This window comes from Protopterus annectens, chromosome 3.part0 (assembly GCF_019279795.1).
Source record: "Protopterus annectens isolate FY-2018-M chromosome 3.part0, PAN1.0, whole genome shotgun sequence".
Lineage (NCBI taxonomy): Eukaryota > Metazoa > Chordata > Ceratodontiformes > Protopteridae > Protopterus > Protopterus annectens.
The window spans coordinates 926945272-926964563 of NC_056731.1; the positions used below are offsets into that span (position 1 = coordinate 926945272).

At 42.3% G+C, this 19292-nt stretch overlaps 1 protein-coding gene across 2 annotated transcripts in view; it reads left to right on the forward strand.

Moving 5' to 3' along the window:
• The window catches only part of VPS4B (vacuolar protein sorting 4 homolog B), a 904737-nt gene that overhangs the window by 255613 nt on the left and 629832 nt on the right, over positions 1 to 19292 (forward strand). For both annotated transcript variants that reach the window (XM_044065255.1, XR_006364000.1), the window contains exon 4: positions 4505 to 4566. In XM_044065255.1, coding sequence (XP_043921190.1) covers positions 4505 to 4566 — 62 coding nt within the window. The remainder of the gene's footprint in view (positions 1 to 4504; positions 4567 to 19292) is intronic.

The window sequence follows — 19292 nt, forward strand, 5'->3', positions numbered from 1 at the left end:
GGAGCTCCGTTCATACATTTACCAAGCACTACAACCTGCCTTTATACTCCAGATCCCGAGCAGGCTTTGCTTCGGCAGTCCTGCAGGGCATTTTAGCTACACCATCACTTTCTTAGTTCCAACCACCCCCAGCTTGGCTATGGTATTCAACCCATATGTTATGACTGCAGTTGCATTCTTGAAGGACATAGTACAGTTTTGTACCTACCATAAATGTAGATGTCCGATAGATATGCAACTGCAGTCGGATTTTCCCACCCTCCTACCCCTCTGCAACCTTCTTTATGGGTCCACTACCCCTATTCCTATTAGCTGGGGGTATCTCCTATGGTGTATCTGTTTTATTACTGTTGTGCATGTCTGGAATTGTTTATCCATTCACCAAATTTAGCCTTCCTAGGAGGGCACCTGGCATCTGGGGCAAGAAACACTGAAGAAGATGGCGTCAGCCGATGCCTTTATACTCCAGCCATTCTGATGTCGGAGAGGAGGCGACACCAGCAGATGCTGGACCCAGACTTTGGAATCCGGCCGACCGAGGGCTGCCTGAGGCAGGACAACCCATATGTTATGACTGCAGTTGCATATCTATCGGACATCTACATTTATGGTAGGTACAAAACTGTACTTTGCAGTTCTTGCAATGCATTTATTGAAGGTGGAATTCCTTTGATGGCAGGAACCTCACAGCTTAAAAATGGAGCATAATTTGGGCCTTTTTTATCCTCAGTAGCATTTGACGATAGACTTCTCAGATTGTTGTTGGTGAGCCCACCTGCAAAAATGTGCGTTAAGAATACTGATCTTCATAAGAATAACCTGTTCACACCCATTTGAAAGAATTGAGTGCAGTTGCAAAACTGTTAGTCTTGGGTCCATTCTTTAGACGGGGCCTCTCCACATCATCATTAATTCTTCAGTGACATGCTTCATTAGCAAACTGGTAGGCACATGGTCTTATCAGCTTTACTGGGTTGCAGTTTTAATTTGGTGATCGAGAAACCAACCAAATCTCTTCCTAATAGCTGGCATCTTGCATGACAGTAGGACATGTTTGGATATTCACTCTGCAGGTAGATGTCCCTAGCACATGCATGGCAGTTGTATACTACATTGTTTTTAATAAGTAGCAAGCCTGTGGTGTATGCTGAAATTGGGCTGACTTGCTACTCATCTGAATAGTTACTTCCCAGCTTTAGTTCAGTAATTCTTCAATTCTTTGGATGCTGAGTGCCTTTCCCTTTGTTTGAACGCAGGATCTGAAAAACTAGCTTCCTTCAGTATGAATGGTAACAAGGTAACTCTGACAGGCCAGGCTAATTTTAACATTGTTAGATTAATTTAGTCATCCCTTTGAAGCTAACCCAGGTTACTCATGAGGCAAATTGTTCATATCTGCACTTACAGTATGCATTCTTGCATTTACAAGTGGCAGCTTACTCTTGAAAGCTTCCTTAAAGGTGTTCTTGATATTTTCCAACTGTAATCTGAACTTTATGCTGGAAAAGTTGTCACTATCCAGTTTGAACAAGAAGGTTCAGAAGAAAATTTGAAGCTAGTTTCATGGAAATGCTTCATCTTCTTCAGGGATGATCAAACATATGACTTTACCCACCTTATCTTTTGCCTTATCTGGACTGAAGTTGAAAAAGTTGAGGCATCTTATCTGCAAGGAAATAGATCAGTTACTAGCTAACTAGTGACATTGTGCTGTGTGAGGCTTCCTTGTATATCCTGCATTGTTGTGTTATGTTCATCGTAGGTTTTGGCTATTCATTGTATCCTGTGTAGGATACATCTGGTTAGCTTCACAAAGCACAGGCTACCTTTCACATCTTCAGTCTGAATTCTGATTGGACAGCCCATCGGAGGGAAATCCGCATTCTGTGTGAAGACAGAATTTCTTCAGAACTTTGTCAAGCCAAGCAGTAACAGCTGAAAAGATTTGTAGGAAACAGCAATGGGCTACATGCTTCATTTCTGGCAGGGAAGTCCCCATAGAGGAACCCTTCCACACAGAAAATATTGCCTTTTTAAATGTTTTTGAAAAATGCTGGCAATTTTATTAATGTCAGAAATTTCTTGTCAGAAACTATTTTTAAAACAGGGCTTATTACTGAATACTAGGGCTGGTTTTGTGGAAAAAAAATTACTGCTTTTGAGAAATTTTAACTGAAGTGTAGGGATTTAAAGCTTGGGAATGTTTGGTGCTTGTGTATGCTTTGTGACTACTTGCCTTTGTTATTTTACTGCTTGAGACATTTTGCTTGAAAGTGTTTTATTTAAGCAGTGTGGTATATTTCAGTGCTAGAAATGTATGTTATGATGTTCTTCCTTGTATTATTGTTATAGTATTCCAGTGTTGGGTTATCTCGCCCAATAACCTGGACATCCATCTGGGGTACCAAAGCCAAAATCTTCCATAGACTGATGCATCTGACATAAGCCCATGGGTATAAGGGTACATAAACAGACATATGAGCGTGAGATCTTCAGACCTTCTCAATGCCAGTCCGAATGCACGTCTCGTGCTTGTTCTGTTTTACACGTGGTGTTTGATATCATCCTTATCTCCAGTTACTCATATAAATGGCTCATTGGGAACCTTCCTTGTGTTCTTTATAATTTGGTATTTTTAACCTATTAGATGTTAGCTAATGGGGGGGGGGGGAGGATTAAGGTTGTGGTAGGCAAGTTCCTTATAAGGAGCTCCACTTCGGGTGTCTTTTTTTTGTCTTGGAAATGAACACTACTGTAAGAATGGCTAGATTTGTCAGTCATTTTTACCAAAAACTCTATGTATACATCTTTCATTTCTTTAGTACCTGTTTAGAGACTCTGCACTTAAAGCACCTCACAAAATCTTAAATGCAGAACCTTCAGTGTTCGACACCCAGCTCTTTCCAAAAAAAAAAAAAAAAAAAGTTCTGATAACCTAGGCTTGAACCTTCATCTGCGTAGTCAGACTCTTGAAGTCTAATACGATGGACTGAAATGATGCGATGGAGAAGGAGGTAACATAGGCTTCTAATTTTGGAGGAAACAGAAGGCATCCCTCAAGTACTGGTTTGGGAAGAGGTTCCTGAATCTTTGATAGAAGAACGCAAAGGGTTGGTTAAACTGTGTTTCCTTAAAGATGACATCAGTCCCAAGGGGAAGAAACAGAAAACTTAAAATGTTTCTCCTTCTCAGACATCCCAGCCCAGGAAAAAGAATGGAGGAACTTAGTCTACTAGTGGCTGTTTCTTCTGCTAGAAGAGTTTGAGCTTCAAGCCCTTATGACAGCTCCTCACTTATTTTTCATAAGGGCAGGGTTTCTCTGTTGGTCAGTCCTTTCTTTATGCCTAAAGTGGTGAATGAGTTAGCCCTCAACCAGCCCATGAATCTTTCCAAAGCTTCAGAACAAGGTGAAAGAATCCTTAATTCCCTGGATGTGCATAGGCCGCTCATATTTTATTTGGATAAAGCTAAAGACATTCAGAAAACTGATCAGCTGTTTGTTTCCTTCAAGGAGACTAAGTCGGGCAGCCCTGTCTCTAAGCAACCCATTGCTGTTTTTCTTACATCCACATGATAAATCCTTACCTTATCCGGTTAAAGCCCACACCACTAGAGCAGTTGCATCCTCTGGAGCCTTTTCCAAATGAATTTATTCCAGTGATATGCTATTCTAAAAAAAGCAACTTTGTCATCTGTGCATACTTTCATGAACATTATAGGGTAGCTGTTTTGTCAAGATCCAGAGCCTCCTTTGCCAGATCTGTTTTGTCTGAATTAAATGATGGTTTCTTTATTCCTGATCCATCCACCCTTTCTAAATATTAAGCTTTGGAAGTCACCCAACAGTATTGGAATACTGCAGCAGTGATCTAAAGAAGGACATAGTGCAGTTGTGTAAGAACGTAGCATTAACAGTAGTTGTCTTACTGATCACTTTTGCAGTATTACTTCCCACCCTTTCGTCCATACCCCCTTTTCCATCTCAATGTATTGTCCTCTGTTTTAATATGGACTGAGGTGGAGCCATTCTCCATCTCCCATCCTTTTAGTTGACCTCTTTACTTTTTTATTTTACTTTTCCTCAGACATCTCCGGGTCTCCTGGCTCTGAGATGGTATGAGGATCTCACACTTGTACATCAGTTTATGTACCTTTACTCCCATGGGTGCAGGTCATACATCGGACACAAGGCTGTGTGAAAGGTTTTAGCCTTGGTACCTTGGCCAGACAAAGAGGTTTGATGAGAAAACTGTATTTTTCTAGTGCTTTCCTCCATTATGTTGGAGATAGATTGCTCCCATCATATGTGAAGAGCCCACTACTCTATCTTGTGTAGTCCTTAATCATCACACGTAAGAAGGCATTTGCTGCATTTGTTTAGTTAAATAATTCCCTTTTCCAAGTAGTTTATAAGCTGATTAACAATGGCTTGCTGATATTTGTTTGTATTTCATTTTCAGACTATTTTCCCACAGTTTTATTATTTTTATTTATCTCCTATCAGGACTGAGAGTGATGGAGAGTCAGATGACCCAGAAAAAAAGAAAATGCAGAATCAACTTCAAGGTACATTTTTTTTAATAATTTTTTTTCTGTGCAACTGATACTTGCTAATTCAACATTTTTGCTTGAAAATGTATAATTTGGCCAATATGAACTTAAGTACAAGGCATACAGATGTCCGAGAAGTAGGATACAATACAATGAAGAAACAAGTTGAAATGAGTTCTAAAATGTATTGCATTGCACTGATGTAAAAATAGAGGGTAGAAAGCTGATTGTGTGTAATTTATGTTCATTTCGATAAGCACAACACTTGTGAAAAGTTAAGATATTAAAAAAAAAGATGTTAAATTTACGTGTGGTGTACATACATTTCTTTTGTAGTGTGAGTTACTACAGCTTCTTGTAAATCATTTCTTGTACTCGCAAAGTTTATCCCATGCCTTCTCTTTTTGTTTTCTTGAGTTAACAAAGTTGTAGAAGATAATGACTTGAATGAAAATGTGGTAAAAAGTGGTTAAAATGACTCAGTGTACAGCATCAGTGAGTAACAACCACATTCTTTAAGAGGAAATAATGATGTGACTGACTGATTATAAATAACCAGAATATCACTGAAGCTAGCAACAAAATATTGTTGTTGTTTGGATTACCTGGAAAATTTCCATCCAGTAACTGCGTTTCATAGTTAATGCTCTGTTACCTAGTGATATGATGTAAACATTTGATTCTACCAAGGAGAAACCAGTTTACAGTTCCAACATGGCACCACATTCCTTTTTGACCAAAGCCATGCCGACAGCAACAACGGGTTGTCGGAGGTAAATGCATTTTTGTGCGTGAGCTTGTGTGTGGAGTCTATTTTGCTCTCTGGACAATTTTGTTGTGCAATACTGTTCCTTGGAGATGTAATATATTGGCTGTAAGAATTACATAGCTGTAAAGTTTCCTTGCTGAATAGGTTACTTGTGAAGTCCATATTCCATTTGTATCAACATTATTTAGATCTAAGCTTAAGTGTTGAAGGAGGTAAATGGACCTATGGACCCAAGTCCCTTTCATGTGAAAAGAAATTTTCTCCGCCATTTTGGCAGTTGTTGAAGGTATTTTCTATAAAGTAATTTTTATACAGTTTAAATGACAGCTGTGGGATCACATCAACATTTTCTGTTTTATTTTTAAGTCTTAACATTTGATCCCACCCATTAGAAGTATAATTGAACCAGAAGATGCTTCACATTTCACTTTGCCTTGCACTTTTCTTTATCACCGTAGCTTCAAGCCATTTTTTTTTATTTTTTACTGTGGTCATCCTTGTGTTGTTTTAGTGTTGATTTGACCAGCTATGTTGCTGCTCGTAAATCCCGCCCTATCCTTCCTGCAATGCTTTGGCCTTGGGAACACCCACTTTGATTTTAATATGTAGCCCAACCCTTATTCAAACTCTTCTGCATAAACAAATGGCCCATCTTTTGGTTTAGGAACTATTTTTGTGATTTTTAGTTCCTTAACATATTTATTTTTGCTTTTTATGCTTGCGTACCTGACGTTTACTCGTTAATATTAAAAGTGTACCTGAAATTTACTTGTGGATATTAAAAATGCACCTGAAATTTACTTGTGGATATTAAAAGCATACCTGAAATTTACTTGTGGGTATTAAAAGGATTTCTAAGTGCATTTAGTCCACCCTGGTTTGCAGTGATTTTTTTATTTCTTATTCAGTACAGTTGGTATGTCACTGGATTTGCCAACATGCCTGTTCACTTTTTTGCCACTTTTTCTGCTTTTGTAACAGCTGCATGCATGATCGGCATGGTCTTACAACATTGCACGTGTAAAACCTTCTCTGGAAAAAATAAAAAGATTAATTATGAAATATAATTCTTCATTTATTATGAATAAATGATCGTGTGTGTGGGTGTGTGTGTCTGAGAGAGAGAGACAGTCCGTATGTTTTGCAGTAAAGGGTGGCTACATTGCCTGCCAGGTGGTCTGGTTATAATAGTGCTTCTTGCTTAGAAGCCAGCAAAAACAAAAAGTAGATAGTGCAGTTTGATCCTTTAGATTACTTTCCTGCATGTTTCAGAGCTGTAATATCGTCAGTGCATTGCCAGTTTTCAGTAAATATTGCAGTTCCGGTATTCATTCATTTAAGCAGTAGCAGCTGTGCGCATCTTTAAATAAATGCATGTTCTAACATTGGATTGGAAGAATTGGAAAATAAAAGAGCAAGGGCAGGTCTTAGTTTATTTACTTTTCAACTTTGGACATGGATTGTGTTTTTTTTTTTTTCTCTTCAGTCTTTGTTTTAGAGGACACCTGTCTGGGGACTGCCCAAGTCATAAGTTTAGCTACCTACTGCACATTCCCATTGACCACTACTAACTAACTCTGATTTTGGTTTCACCATCCATGTCAAGTTCAGATAAAACAGCTTTTTTCTTTTCTCCTCCTTTCTTTACCCTTGCAGCTTCAGGCAATTTCAACTGTAACAGTTTTCCTTTGCAGTGTATAACAGTACAGATGTCCTTCAAGAATGCAACTGCAGTCCTGACATATGGGTTGTCCTGCCCCAGGAAGCCCCTCGGTCGGCCGGATTCCAAAGTCCGGGTCCGGCGTCGGCCGATGTCGCCTCCTTCCCGACGTCAGAGCGGCTTGGGTACAAAGGCATCCGCCGACGCCATCTTCCCCAGTCTTTCTTGCCGTCCGGTGCCCGAAGCAGAAGCAGTTCGCAAGTGCCGGTCGGTCAGCTCCGGTGTTTCAGTTACCGAAGTCATCAAAAAGCTAAGTACCCCGTTGGGGAACTTTTTTCTTGCCTCAGCCGATGTCAGAAAAAATTGAAAAAGTTGTTAATTGTTTGTCTTGTGGTAAACAAATACCTCATAAGGACTTCCATTCTTACTGTCTTCCCTGCCTGGGCCCAGACCACAACATCTCGGCCTGTGCTTGCTTTAATAAGCGCACACTCAGGCGCCGGGCAGAATTTGCCGAAGACTTTTTTGGTGAAAAATTCGCTTATATCATGCCGTCAGAACAACCGACAGCACATATTTCCAAAAAACGCAAGGACCGGGACCGACATCCTCGGCCTGCGTCGTCCACCGATACCACTCCTAAGCCTTCCGCGAGTGCATCGGTCTCTTCGGAGGCGGTAATACAACCGCTCCAGGCCGACGACACCGCTTTACCGCGTACTTTGGTCCCGGAGGTTTCCCCGGTGCCGGTTGTTAATTTTCCTCCCGAAACTGAAGCTCTAGATTTACCTGACACCATACCTGTGGATAAAGTTACTCCTGCACGTGGGGCAGCTAGGCCTCCTGTCTCCATGTCCTTCAAGGCCTACGCACGTGCTAAGGCTGCTAGCCAGGCCAAGGCCCATCCTCCTAAATCTTTTTCCCAGGGCCCCTCTTCTGATAAACAGATCATGTCTCTAGCTGCAGATCTAATCTCTCTAATCAGAGGTTCTCAGTCGCATCCAGACAGAGGTTCTCAGCCGCCTGCAGATAAAAGGCCTAGAACTGAGCAGACAGATACCCTCTCTTCAGATGAAGCCTCGAGGGATTTAGAGCACTCAGATACCCAGGAAGAATCCTTCCAGGCCTATGAGGATTCTGATGCTGAGGAATCAATTCCTTCTGCCTCTCCTCCAGAGGATATTTCTTTCGGAGAAGTTCTCCACTCCATGAGAGAGCATTTTCAGTGGCAGGGTCAGGAATTCTCTGACTCCAGGAAAAGGCTACGTACCTTCCTTAAGTTACCCCAGCACAGACCATTAGCTATTCCTCCAGTGTTGAATGTCTTGGATGATGTATACTCAGACTCCAGTGCTTCCCCTGATTCTCTCCCTCCTGCTCCTGTCAAGCCAGACAGATATTACATTGTTCCTGAAACTCATAAGCATCTCTTTAAGGCCCACTCTGTGGATCTAGAAACTATTTCGCAGGGGCCCAAAGGAGTAGCTACTTCCTCTGCCAAAAACCCTTTGCCCGCGGACAGGGAATCTAGGTCCCTGGAGAGATGGGGCAAAAAAGTTTATACCTCTTCCACCCTTGCCATGAGGTCACTTAACTGTCTGTTTCACATGTTTCAGTACCAGGATTTCTTAATGGATGATTTGCAGAAAAAGTTAGCCTCTCCTGAGCCTATAGATAGAAAGGCATTGCAGGATTTGCTTCATAACACTCAGCAGGTTAGCAATCATTTTCTTCAGTGTGGTTATGATGCATTGGAAGCTTCATGTAGGGCAGCTATGACAGGGGCTGTTATATGTAGACATGCTTGGTTGAAAGAACAGCCACTGCCAGACCATGTTAAAGTAAAACTCCTAGATGCACCTTTGGAAAAACAGAAGCTTTTTGGTGCTAATGCACAAGATGTGGTTAAGTCTATTGAGGAAAAGGCTAAATCAGTACAGAGAGTCAAGGATTTCCTCCAGGTTCAGCCACCCAGATTCAGCAGGAATTGGCCTTCAAAGAATTGGTCCTTTCCAGACACTGACAAGTTTCAAAGGGGAAAAAACGGGCGTGCTCGAGGTAGAGGGCAATACCGAGGCTCCTAAAGGGGCCGCCAATGGCAACCACCAAATCAGAGAAGTGGCGCAGGTAGTTCAGCCACACCACCAGGACAATCACAATGACTTGACTTTCTCACCGCTGACCAAGGCTGAAAGAGAAGCACCTCTAGGCGGAAAATTATCCTTATTCTCAAAGAACTGGCACATTTTAACCAAGGACAAATGGATTCTGGACATAGTAGACAAAGGTTACAGGTTCCACTTCCATACCTTACCAACGAGACCAGGCATGCCAAACCTGCCATTAAATCAAAGGGCAGAGGCACTCATACAAGTTTCAAAGCTGTTACAAATAAAAGCAATAGAAAAGGTTCCTCCTCAGGAACAAGGCCAGGGATTCTATTCAAGACTGTTCCTTGTTCCAAGAAAAGAAAAGCAATGGAGGCCTATTCTGGACTTGTCCGCTCTAAACACTTTTCTCATTGTGCCCAAATTCAAAATGCTGACGTTACAGCAACTCCTTCCCATGCTGGTCAAGGGGTCTTGGCTGGTTACTCTGGACCTCAAAGAGGCATACCTGCATGTCCCAATCAGACACAGTTGCAGAAGATACCTCAGATTTCTTGCAGGAACAGAGCATTATCAATTTTCAGCATTGCCGTTTGGCTTATCTACTGCGCCCAGAGTATTCACAAAATGCCTGGCATCAGTAGTTGCACATTGCAGGCTCCAGGGGATTCAAATTTACCCTTACCTGGACGACTGCCTTATACAAGCAGCCAGCAAACAAACCTTGATAAGAAACTTGGACTGTGTCATTCAATTACTACAGGCTTTGGGATACACAGTCAACATTCAAAAATCAAGACTACTGCCATCCCAACAGATTATTTTCCTAGGAGCCAAACTGGACACACAATCACAAATGGCTTTCCTCACAGAGGAGAAACAAGAACATTTACCAGATTACTTCAAAAGCCTAGCGAAGCTCACCCAGCTGACCACAAGGAAGATCCTGCAGGCCCTGGGGTTCATGGCATCTTGCATTCTTCTGATCCCTCTGGCAAGACTACACATGAGAAAGCTACAATGGTACCTAAAAAGCTTATGGTCTCAACACAGCCACAATCTAGAAGACGTAATACCACTCATCCCATGCCTGCAAAGGGAATTTTTGTGGTGGGCTCAAGCAAGTCAATTAAAAAAAGGCATGTCTTCAACAAGCCTCAAGCAAGTCAAACCATTACAACAGAAGCCTCAGATCATGGATGGGGGGCACACATGGAAGGCAGATGCATTCAAGGGCAATGGACTCCCAGGGAAATGCATCTGCACATAAATCAAAAAGAGATGTTTGCAGTGATGCATGCAATCGAGGTCTTCGAAAAATCCCTTCAGCAAGGTCATCTACTAATAAGGGCAGACAACACCACTGTCATGTGGTATATAAACAAGCAGGGGGGCACTCATTCGTATCCCCTCTGCAGACTAACAATGACTCTTTGGGAAAAGTCCCTGAAACTGAACATCCACTTACAAATCCCAGTTTGTTCCAGGCAAGGACAATGTTCTGGCGGACAGGCTGAGCAGAAATTTCAACATCCACACATTTTCTCACAAATAACAAGTGTATGGGAAAGACCAGACATAAATCTTTTTGCTTCTCACCTCAATCATCACCTGGAGAAGTTCTGCTCAAGGACGCACCATCCTCAAGCCTGGAGAATGGATGCTCTCTCCTTCAGCTGGAATTCCCTAACAATTTATGCATTTCCTCCTCTACCATTACTGACCAAGGTGTTACTGAAGATCAAAGCGGAACAACCAAAAGGAATTTTGATAGCTCCGGACTGGCCAAGGCAGCACTGGTATCCATTGCTACTGAGCATAACTCACACCAAACCGTGGCCCTTGCCTCAATGGCCTCTGCTTCTAACTCAACACAATTACAGGACTGCTCATCAAAACCTGCAAGCACTGCAGCTGACAGCTTGGAGGGTGCCATGACTTTTAAACATATCTCTCTCTCAGAAAAAGTTCAAGACATCTTGCTGGAAGCACGCAGACCTTCCACTAGAAAAACCTATTCAGCCAAATGAAAGAGATTCATCATCTGGAATGCCAGCAAGGGTTAGGATGCATCTGTAATGAGCATACCACAGATATTGGAATACTTTGCAGAAATGTTTCATAGTGGCCTTTCATATTCTTCCATAAAAATACACGCTTCAGCAATCTCAGCAAAATACAACTGTGACCCACCTGTGTTCTCGCATCCCTTGCTAAGACAGTTTCTAAGAGGGATAAAGAATATCAAGCCTCCCAGAAAACCACCAGTACCTGCATGGGACCTAAATTTCGTCTTGGAAAAATTAACTCTTCCTCCTTTTGAACCAGCAGCATCTTCAGAAATGCAATTTCTCTCTTGGAAAACGGTTTTCTTGTTGGCAGTTACCTCAGCAAGAAGAGTCTCGGAGATACAGGCCCTCATGGCAGTACCTCCCTTTCTCATTTTTCATCAGGACAGAGACTCTCTAAGAACCAATCCTTCATTCATGCCAAAGGTGATATCCAGGTTGTCTCTAAATCAAGCAATCTACCTGCCTACTTTCTTTCCCACTCCTCAAAATAAGGGGGAAAAGCTGCTGCACACTTTGGACATACACAGACAATTACGCTACTACTTGGACAGAACAAAGACCACCAGGAAGTCTGACCAACTATTTGTAGCCTATGCTGCTGGAGTGCAAGGAAAGGCAATCTCCAAACAAACAATTTCAAAATGGATTGGACACTGCATCAGATTCTGTTACTCTTTCCATGGAAAAGGTGTGCCAGCCAATATTAGGCCACACTCCACCAGAGCTATAGCCACATCCACAGCCTTTCTTAGAGGAGTGGCTACAAAGGAAATTCTAGAGGCTGCTACATGTAGCTCCGTGCATACATTTACCAAACACTACAACCTGCCTTTATACTCCAGATCCCGAGCAGGCTTTGCTACGGCAGTCCTGCAGGGCATTTTAACTATACCATCCCTTTCCTAGATCCAACCACCCCCAGCTTGGCTATGGTATTCAACCCATATGTCAGGACTGCAGTTGCATTCTTGAAGGACATAGTACAGTTTTGTACCTACCATAAATGTAGATGTCCGATAGATATGCAACTGCAGTCAGGTTTTCCCTCCCTCCTACCCCTCTGCCATTTTTTCCTTTGGGTCCATTCCCCCTTCCTTTATTATCTGGGGATATCTGTTATGGTGTATCTGTTTATTGCTGTTGTGCATGTCTGGAATTTTTTATCCATTCACCAAATTTAGCCTTCCTTGGAGGGCACCTGGCATCTGGGGCAAGAAACACTGAAGAAGATGGCGTCGGCGGATGCCTTTGTACCCAAGCCGCTCTGACATCGGGAAGGAGGCGACATCGGCCGACGCCGGACCCGGACTTTGGAATCCGGCTGACCGAGGGGCTGCCTGGGGCAGGACAACCCATATGTCAGGACTGCAGTTGCATATCTATCGGATATCTACATTTATGGTAGGTACAAAACTGTACTTTGGGTATCTTAAAATATCCTTTTTGCCTCTTCTGTAAAATTAGCTTCTTGTAAAAATAAATGCATTTCTCTTCCACAAGAATCTTTGAATAGTATGGCAAAATGTTAACATTATGAATTAGACGCATGCTTTATTTGTTGTTTCTTCCTCTATTCTAACAGTGTGATAAGTCATTTTTAATGGCCTAAAGAGCTTTGTGACCTTTCTATTTAAACGTGAGAAGTTTCAAACGTATATCTAAAGAAAGATTATTCAATTATGCGCTTATTTTCAAAATCCTAAAGGAAGGCCTTTTACAAAAAAAAAAATAGCTGGTGTCAAAGCCAATACCTAAAATGAAATGTCAAAAAATGTAGAATTATAGCCATAATCAAGCATGATCTTTCCTGTAACTGTCACGTTGACAACACTGACACAGGAGTGAGGGACCTAAGAACCCATTTGGACAATAAGCCGTTGTTTGATCATGATATAAAACTGTTGTAAGGATGCCTTTTCCTTTTTTTTTTTTTCATTTTGCAGCTTATTAGTAAGGAAATTACATCTAGGTTCAGAGAGGTGATCATTCCATTGTACTCTTCACTCATTAGAGCAGTGATTGAGTATAATGCCTCCTTTGGTATGTACCTGTCCAAACACCTCCCACAACTCAAATGACCACACAGTTTCCCCATAAGAAAATCGAGGACCTAAGTTACAAAAGCTACACTGTTCATCTCAAAGCTCTATCCCTCTTTTAGGTACATCTCAGGCTACTGCGAATCCTGTCTCTGCCTTCCTTTCAAAGCTGCTACTGACTCCACCTTTCACATCTGCTATATGTCTGCAGATCCAATAATGACAGAAACAGGTGGTCTGTTCAGTAACTTAAATAGAACACATGTCTATCAGAGAATACTACTCTGGAGTCTTCTTTCTCAACACATAAAGCAAAGTACATCTCTTATCAAGTGTAATTTGGATGAGTGGATGGCAACTGCAAGTTCACCCTGGATTGACACCCCGTCCCTTATGGACTGGGGTGACATGTAAATATGTGCCTGCTATGGGGTTATTTGTACTCCTAATATAAGGTGAGCTGGATTAATTATACTAAAATAAGACTAGTAATTTATTGGGAATGCATGGCTAGGCTTCTGAAGATGCTGATAGATCATTAGCCTAGTAAGTGCCTAAAACTGAGTTGCAAGGCCATTTCTGCTTTGCCAGTAACAACCTTTAGGCCTTGCTTTCCTTCTCAAGGAGGGCTAGGCCAGTCATACAAGGGGAGAATTTTTAAATGCTCATCCAGTTGTTCAGTACATATTTAAATGCCGACAGTGTGTCCCACTACTTTACTTGGCGAAGGAGTTTATTCCAGAGAAGTAGGTAGGCAGTTCATTACAGATCTATCCTTCCTGCTTGTTCTGTTAATTTGTTGGAGTAGATAACAGATCCCAGGCCCCATTGTTAGCTGGGCTGTTTGATTTAATGAGTTATGTCTTTCCATGTGTTTTGAAGAGGAGGATGTAGGTTCTACTGGAAACAGTTGCTTCCCTTGGAATGGTTGGTAATATGAACTCTATAGTCACTGTTGCCAGCAGTCTCAATTTATGCTCAAACTATGTTCATGTAAGACCAACATCATCACGAATCTGCAATGCAGTGCAACACTGACATCAGACATGTTTTGTACCATGTGGTGTCATGTACCTTGGGGGGGGGGGGCAGTGGTGCAGCGATTAGTGCTGTCGCCTCACAGCAAGAGGTTCTCTGTTCAATTATCAGCTGGGGTGCCTTCTGTGCAGAATCTGCATGTCCTCCCTGTGTTCACATGGGTTTCCTCCAGGTGCTCTGGTTTCTCCCACATACCAAAAGACATGTCTGGAGCCTTTCTCCCCTAGGGCTCCACTGAGAATGGGCTCTGTCCCAGTCTGACTTTGCGGTAAACAAGTGTTAAATAAAATAATAAATAAACAATAAAAATATGGAACCCATCGTCATAGCACTTGTGAAAATTAATTGATGGATAAACGCCTTATCCAGCTTCCTTCTTGTAAATATATGGTATTTATAACCGCTATGCAAGTAATTTAAGCAAATGTGCCTTGTGTGGTAAGCAGCCATTACTGCATCCTAGATAAGCTTGTAGAGGAGAGGTGGCACGATTGAGCAGCAGTGAGTACAGCATGCTGCTACTTTGTTCTACTGACCAAAGGGTGTATCAACCTGATGCAACTACAGTAGAGATATTGCATAGTTCACACAGGTTAGCTTCTACATCCAAGCCAGGTTTCAAGTGTTTTTTTTTTTTTACTGTCCCTAGACAGGGACAACAAGACATTCTACACTGTGGGGACAGTTGTCTGAAGTGATGAACTTATCCCCATGAATGTGCTGGCAGATGCTCCCTGTCATCAGCCTAGACTTATCACTGCTCAAGCAAGCACAGCCTTTGCATACTTCTGTAATTTACTATTTGTTTTATGTAGCATTCTCTAAAAGATGCAGGGTCCTATAGGTAGAATTTTTTTAAACTAGGAGCCAAATCAACAGCAAACAGACTAAAAACACAAGCAGCACTTAGTGAAATGGATCTGCACTCCTTTAGTATGAAACCAGCAAAACTTGCACAATACACAAATTAACCAATCACAACATCTCCTCATAAGCAGTTGGAGTTACCTCAAATGCTGTTCTAAACAGTACATATTGTCCAGTTAAATCAAAATTAAAGCATTTATGAGAAGGTTTGGTTAATTTGTGTGTTTAAATGGATGTGTTTTTTAGTGTCATTAACTCTGATGAAGTCCATGTATTTAGGTCGAAAGCACTAAGTTAATGCAAGTTTTGCTGGCTTTAAATTAAAGGAGTGTGGATCCATTTCACTGGGTGGTGGTTGTTTTTAGCTAGCATTTTTTTTCTTGTAGTTGAGTTGGGCAGAGTTTGGAGACCAATGTACAGTATCATGACTTCTGTTTACAGAAGATAATTGCAGTAAATTGAAAAAAGTAAATGTTTAGTAAAACAGCTTCTGGACAGTTATCAGATGAGTCACTGAAATTATTTATTCCATTTGACATTGAGAATACCACTAAAAGAAAATGATTGTTGGTGACGGAGCTACAGAAGGCATTTTGATTATGGATGGAGAAATGTACCATATGTAGTGTTTACTTTAAGGTGTTTGAAGGAATGCAAGTTTCATCTAACAAGAAGTTTACAAACCTAGCCAGATATGACCCCAGAGTTCCCTATGCCCTGTGCTGAACCTGGCAGTATTATCTTTACACTCTAACAGAGATTCCATAAGTACATAGGTACTGCTTTTGGGTTACCTTCACGTCTGTTTACAGTCACATGTGACTGTTTTGGGACACCAGTACCATTGTGCATCTGTAGTGTAAGCACTGGTTTCCTGTGTAAGATTTGTCGCACTTCATCTGATACTGTTCAGACACCTGTTAATGTCCTAGGTTATTGTCTCTGACTTGGAATCTCATGGTTTTCTATGACACCCCTTTCTCCATTGTCTTTTGGTCAGCAGGCAATCACATTAATTTTCATTAATTTTGCTGAGAAGTCCTGATGTGTGCATAATCACTTCATTTGCTCAGCATAACTGCGTCTATTACCCCCTTCCTGCACTGAGTGTTGGCATCATTATTGTTCATCAGGCTTCACCACTGAAGTCTATGTAGCTGCTAAGACATGAATAGTTCCTTAAGTGCATGCTTAATGAACATTCTTTAACTTTAGAGAAACTTTTTTTTTTAATATTTGTCTTTATACAGTGTTGTTGCTCTAGACTATTTCTGGAGACTTGTCTGGCTTGCACTTTGATGCTGTAGCACACCTCTTTTAAAAAAAAAAAAAAAAAAAAAAAAATCTTTTTCCTTTGTACTAGAATGTGAGGTGCTCCAGCGTTTCTTTTGATGCCCCCATTGCATTTCTTGTGGTACATGAACAATATTTGTCTGCATTCATACTCTGTTTTGTCATCACATTATGGAGACATTTGCTCCATTGATGATTCTGGACAAGCTAGCCTTTCAACCTTGACCCCAGGTATAGCAACCAAATACAAATGATAAATATTACAAGTACAGCATAGTTGCATTCACCCATTGCTGAATTTTTTGCTTTTGTTTTGTCTCTGAACTGAGGCATTTAGGAGGTTTCACTGGATGTCCTTCAAGGATGCATCTGCAGTCCTAACAAATGGGTTGTCCTGCCTCAGGCAGCCCTTCGGTCGGCCGGATTCCAAAGTCTGGGTCTGGCCTCGGCTGATGTCGCACTTCACCCGACGTCATAGCTGCTGTCAATTGGGTATAAAGGCATCAGCCGACGCCATTTTCCTCAGTCTTTCTTGCCGTGTGGCGCCCGAAGCAGAAGCTGTTCGCAAGTGCCGGTCGGTCAGAACCAGAGATTGCTACTACCGAAGACTTCTAAAAAGCTAAGTACCCCGTTGGGGACTCTTTCTTGCCTCAGCCGATGTCAGAAAAAGTGAATAACTGTAACTTGTGGGAAACAAATACCTCATAAAGATTTCCACTCTTACTGCCTACCTTGCTTAGGCCCAGACCACGACGTAGCAGCTTGTCTAGCCTGTGCTTCCTTCAACCGACGGACACTTAGACGTCGGTCGGAGTTTGCAGAGGAGTTTTTCGGCTCCGCTTTTGCTTACAACATGCCGTCGGAGACTCGGACTTCACAATTAGCAAAAAAGCGTAAGGAAAAGGACCGACACTCGCGGTCCGCGGTTTCGGCCGAAACCGCAGTTAAGCCAACCGCGAGTGTCTCGGTTTCGGCTGAAACCGAGTCCTCGGTTCTTCCTTCGGCCGAAAGCATGCCTCCTACTACCGAGGCCTCATCCAGCATGGCTGAATCTGCTACTGAATTTCCACCTGCTCTTACAGGTTCCCAGGATTTATCAGATACTATCCCTTTAGATATATCTACTCCTGCACGTGGAGCTGCTAGGCCCCCTGCATCCATGTCAATTAAGGCTTTTTCTAGGGCTAAAGCAGCTAAATCTTCAAAGACCATGCCTGCTAAAACCCCCTCACACAGGCCTAGCTCTAGTACTCAAATGCTCAGTCTAGCAGAGGATCTCATTTCTTTGATCAGGGGATCCCAGCCTCACCCTGACAGGGCCTCTCATCCCCCTCCAGAGAAGATGCCTAGAGCAGAGCCCCCTGAGCCAGTTTCTACAGATTACACCTCTGATGATTCAGAAAACTCAAATCCTCCAGAAGGCCCTTATTCTCCATATGAGGACTCGACGCAGAAGACTCCATTCCTTCTGCCTCTCCTCCTGAGGAATTTTCTTTTGGGAAAACTTTGCATGCTATGAGAGAACAATTTCAATGGCAGGGCCAGGATTTCTCAGACTCTAGGAAAAGGCTTAGGACCTTTTTACATTTGCCACAGCATAGGCCTTTAGCCATTCCTCCAGTACTTACAGTTGTGGATGATGCATTTAATGATGCTTGTACTGCCCCTGACTCTCTTCCCCCGGCCCCTGCTAAGCCCGACAGATACTACAGGGTTCCGGACACACATTATCACTTGTATAAGGCTCCTATTGCGGATCCTGAAACTATTTCTCAGGGCCCCAAAGCTGTAGCAGCTGCCTCTGCCAAAAACCCCCTCCCCTCTGAAAGAGAATCTAGGGCTTTAGAGATGGGGTAAAAAGTTTATACTTCTGCTACTCTTTCGGCTAGGGCCTTAAACTGTCAATTCCACATGATTCAGTATCAGGAATTTTTGTTAGATCAGCTAACTAAAAAACTGTCCTCTCCTGAACCTTTAGACCGCAAGTCCCTTCAGGAATTGGTACATAACACTCAGCAGGTCAGTAATCATTCCTTAAAATGCGGCTATGATGCACTGGAGGCTTCCTTTAGATCAGCTATGACTGGTACAGTGATCAGAAGGCATGCATGGTTAAAAGAGTAAACCTTACCAGACCATGTAAAGTCAAAGCTCCTAGATGCTCCCATGGAAAAACACAGTTTGTTTGGCTCCCCTGCACAGCAAGTGTTAAAGAAGGTGGAAGAAAAGGCAAAATCTGTCCAGACAGTCAAGGATTTCTTACAGGTCCAGCCTCCGAGGTTTAGTAGGAACTGGCCTTCCAAGAATTGGTCCTTTCCAGACACCACCAGAGCACAGAGAGGCAGAAAAAGGCGCCCAAGAGGCAGAGGTCAATCCAGAGGTGCCTACAGGGGACGTCAGTGGCAGCCTAACAACCAGAGAAGTACTGCCACAGTTCCAGCCACTACCACTTCCACAGGACAATCACAGTGACTTGGCTCTGAAACCGCCTACCAGGGAACAACTAGAAGCACCCTTAGGCGGAAAGCTAGCCTTATTTTCAGTAAACTGGCATTACATTACAGGAGACAAATGGATTTTACAGACAATAGACAAAGGTTACAGGTTTCACTTCCATACTCTACCAAGGAAGAGAGGAATGCCAAACCTACCTCCAAACCAAAAGACAAACTCAGTAGAACAAATAGACCACTTACTAAGGATGAGAGCTATAGAAAAGGTACCGTCTATGGAACAAGGACAAGGATTTTATTCCAGACTTTTCCTGGTACCAAGAAAGGAAAATCAATGGAGACCTATTCTCGACCTGTCCGCTCTAAACACATATCTCATTGTTCCAAAATTCAAGATGCTGACACTACAGCAACTTCTTCCCATGCTGGGCAAGGAGTCTTG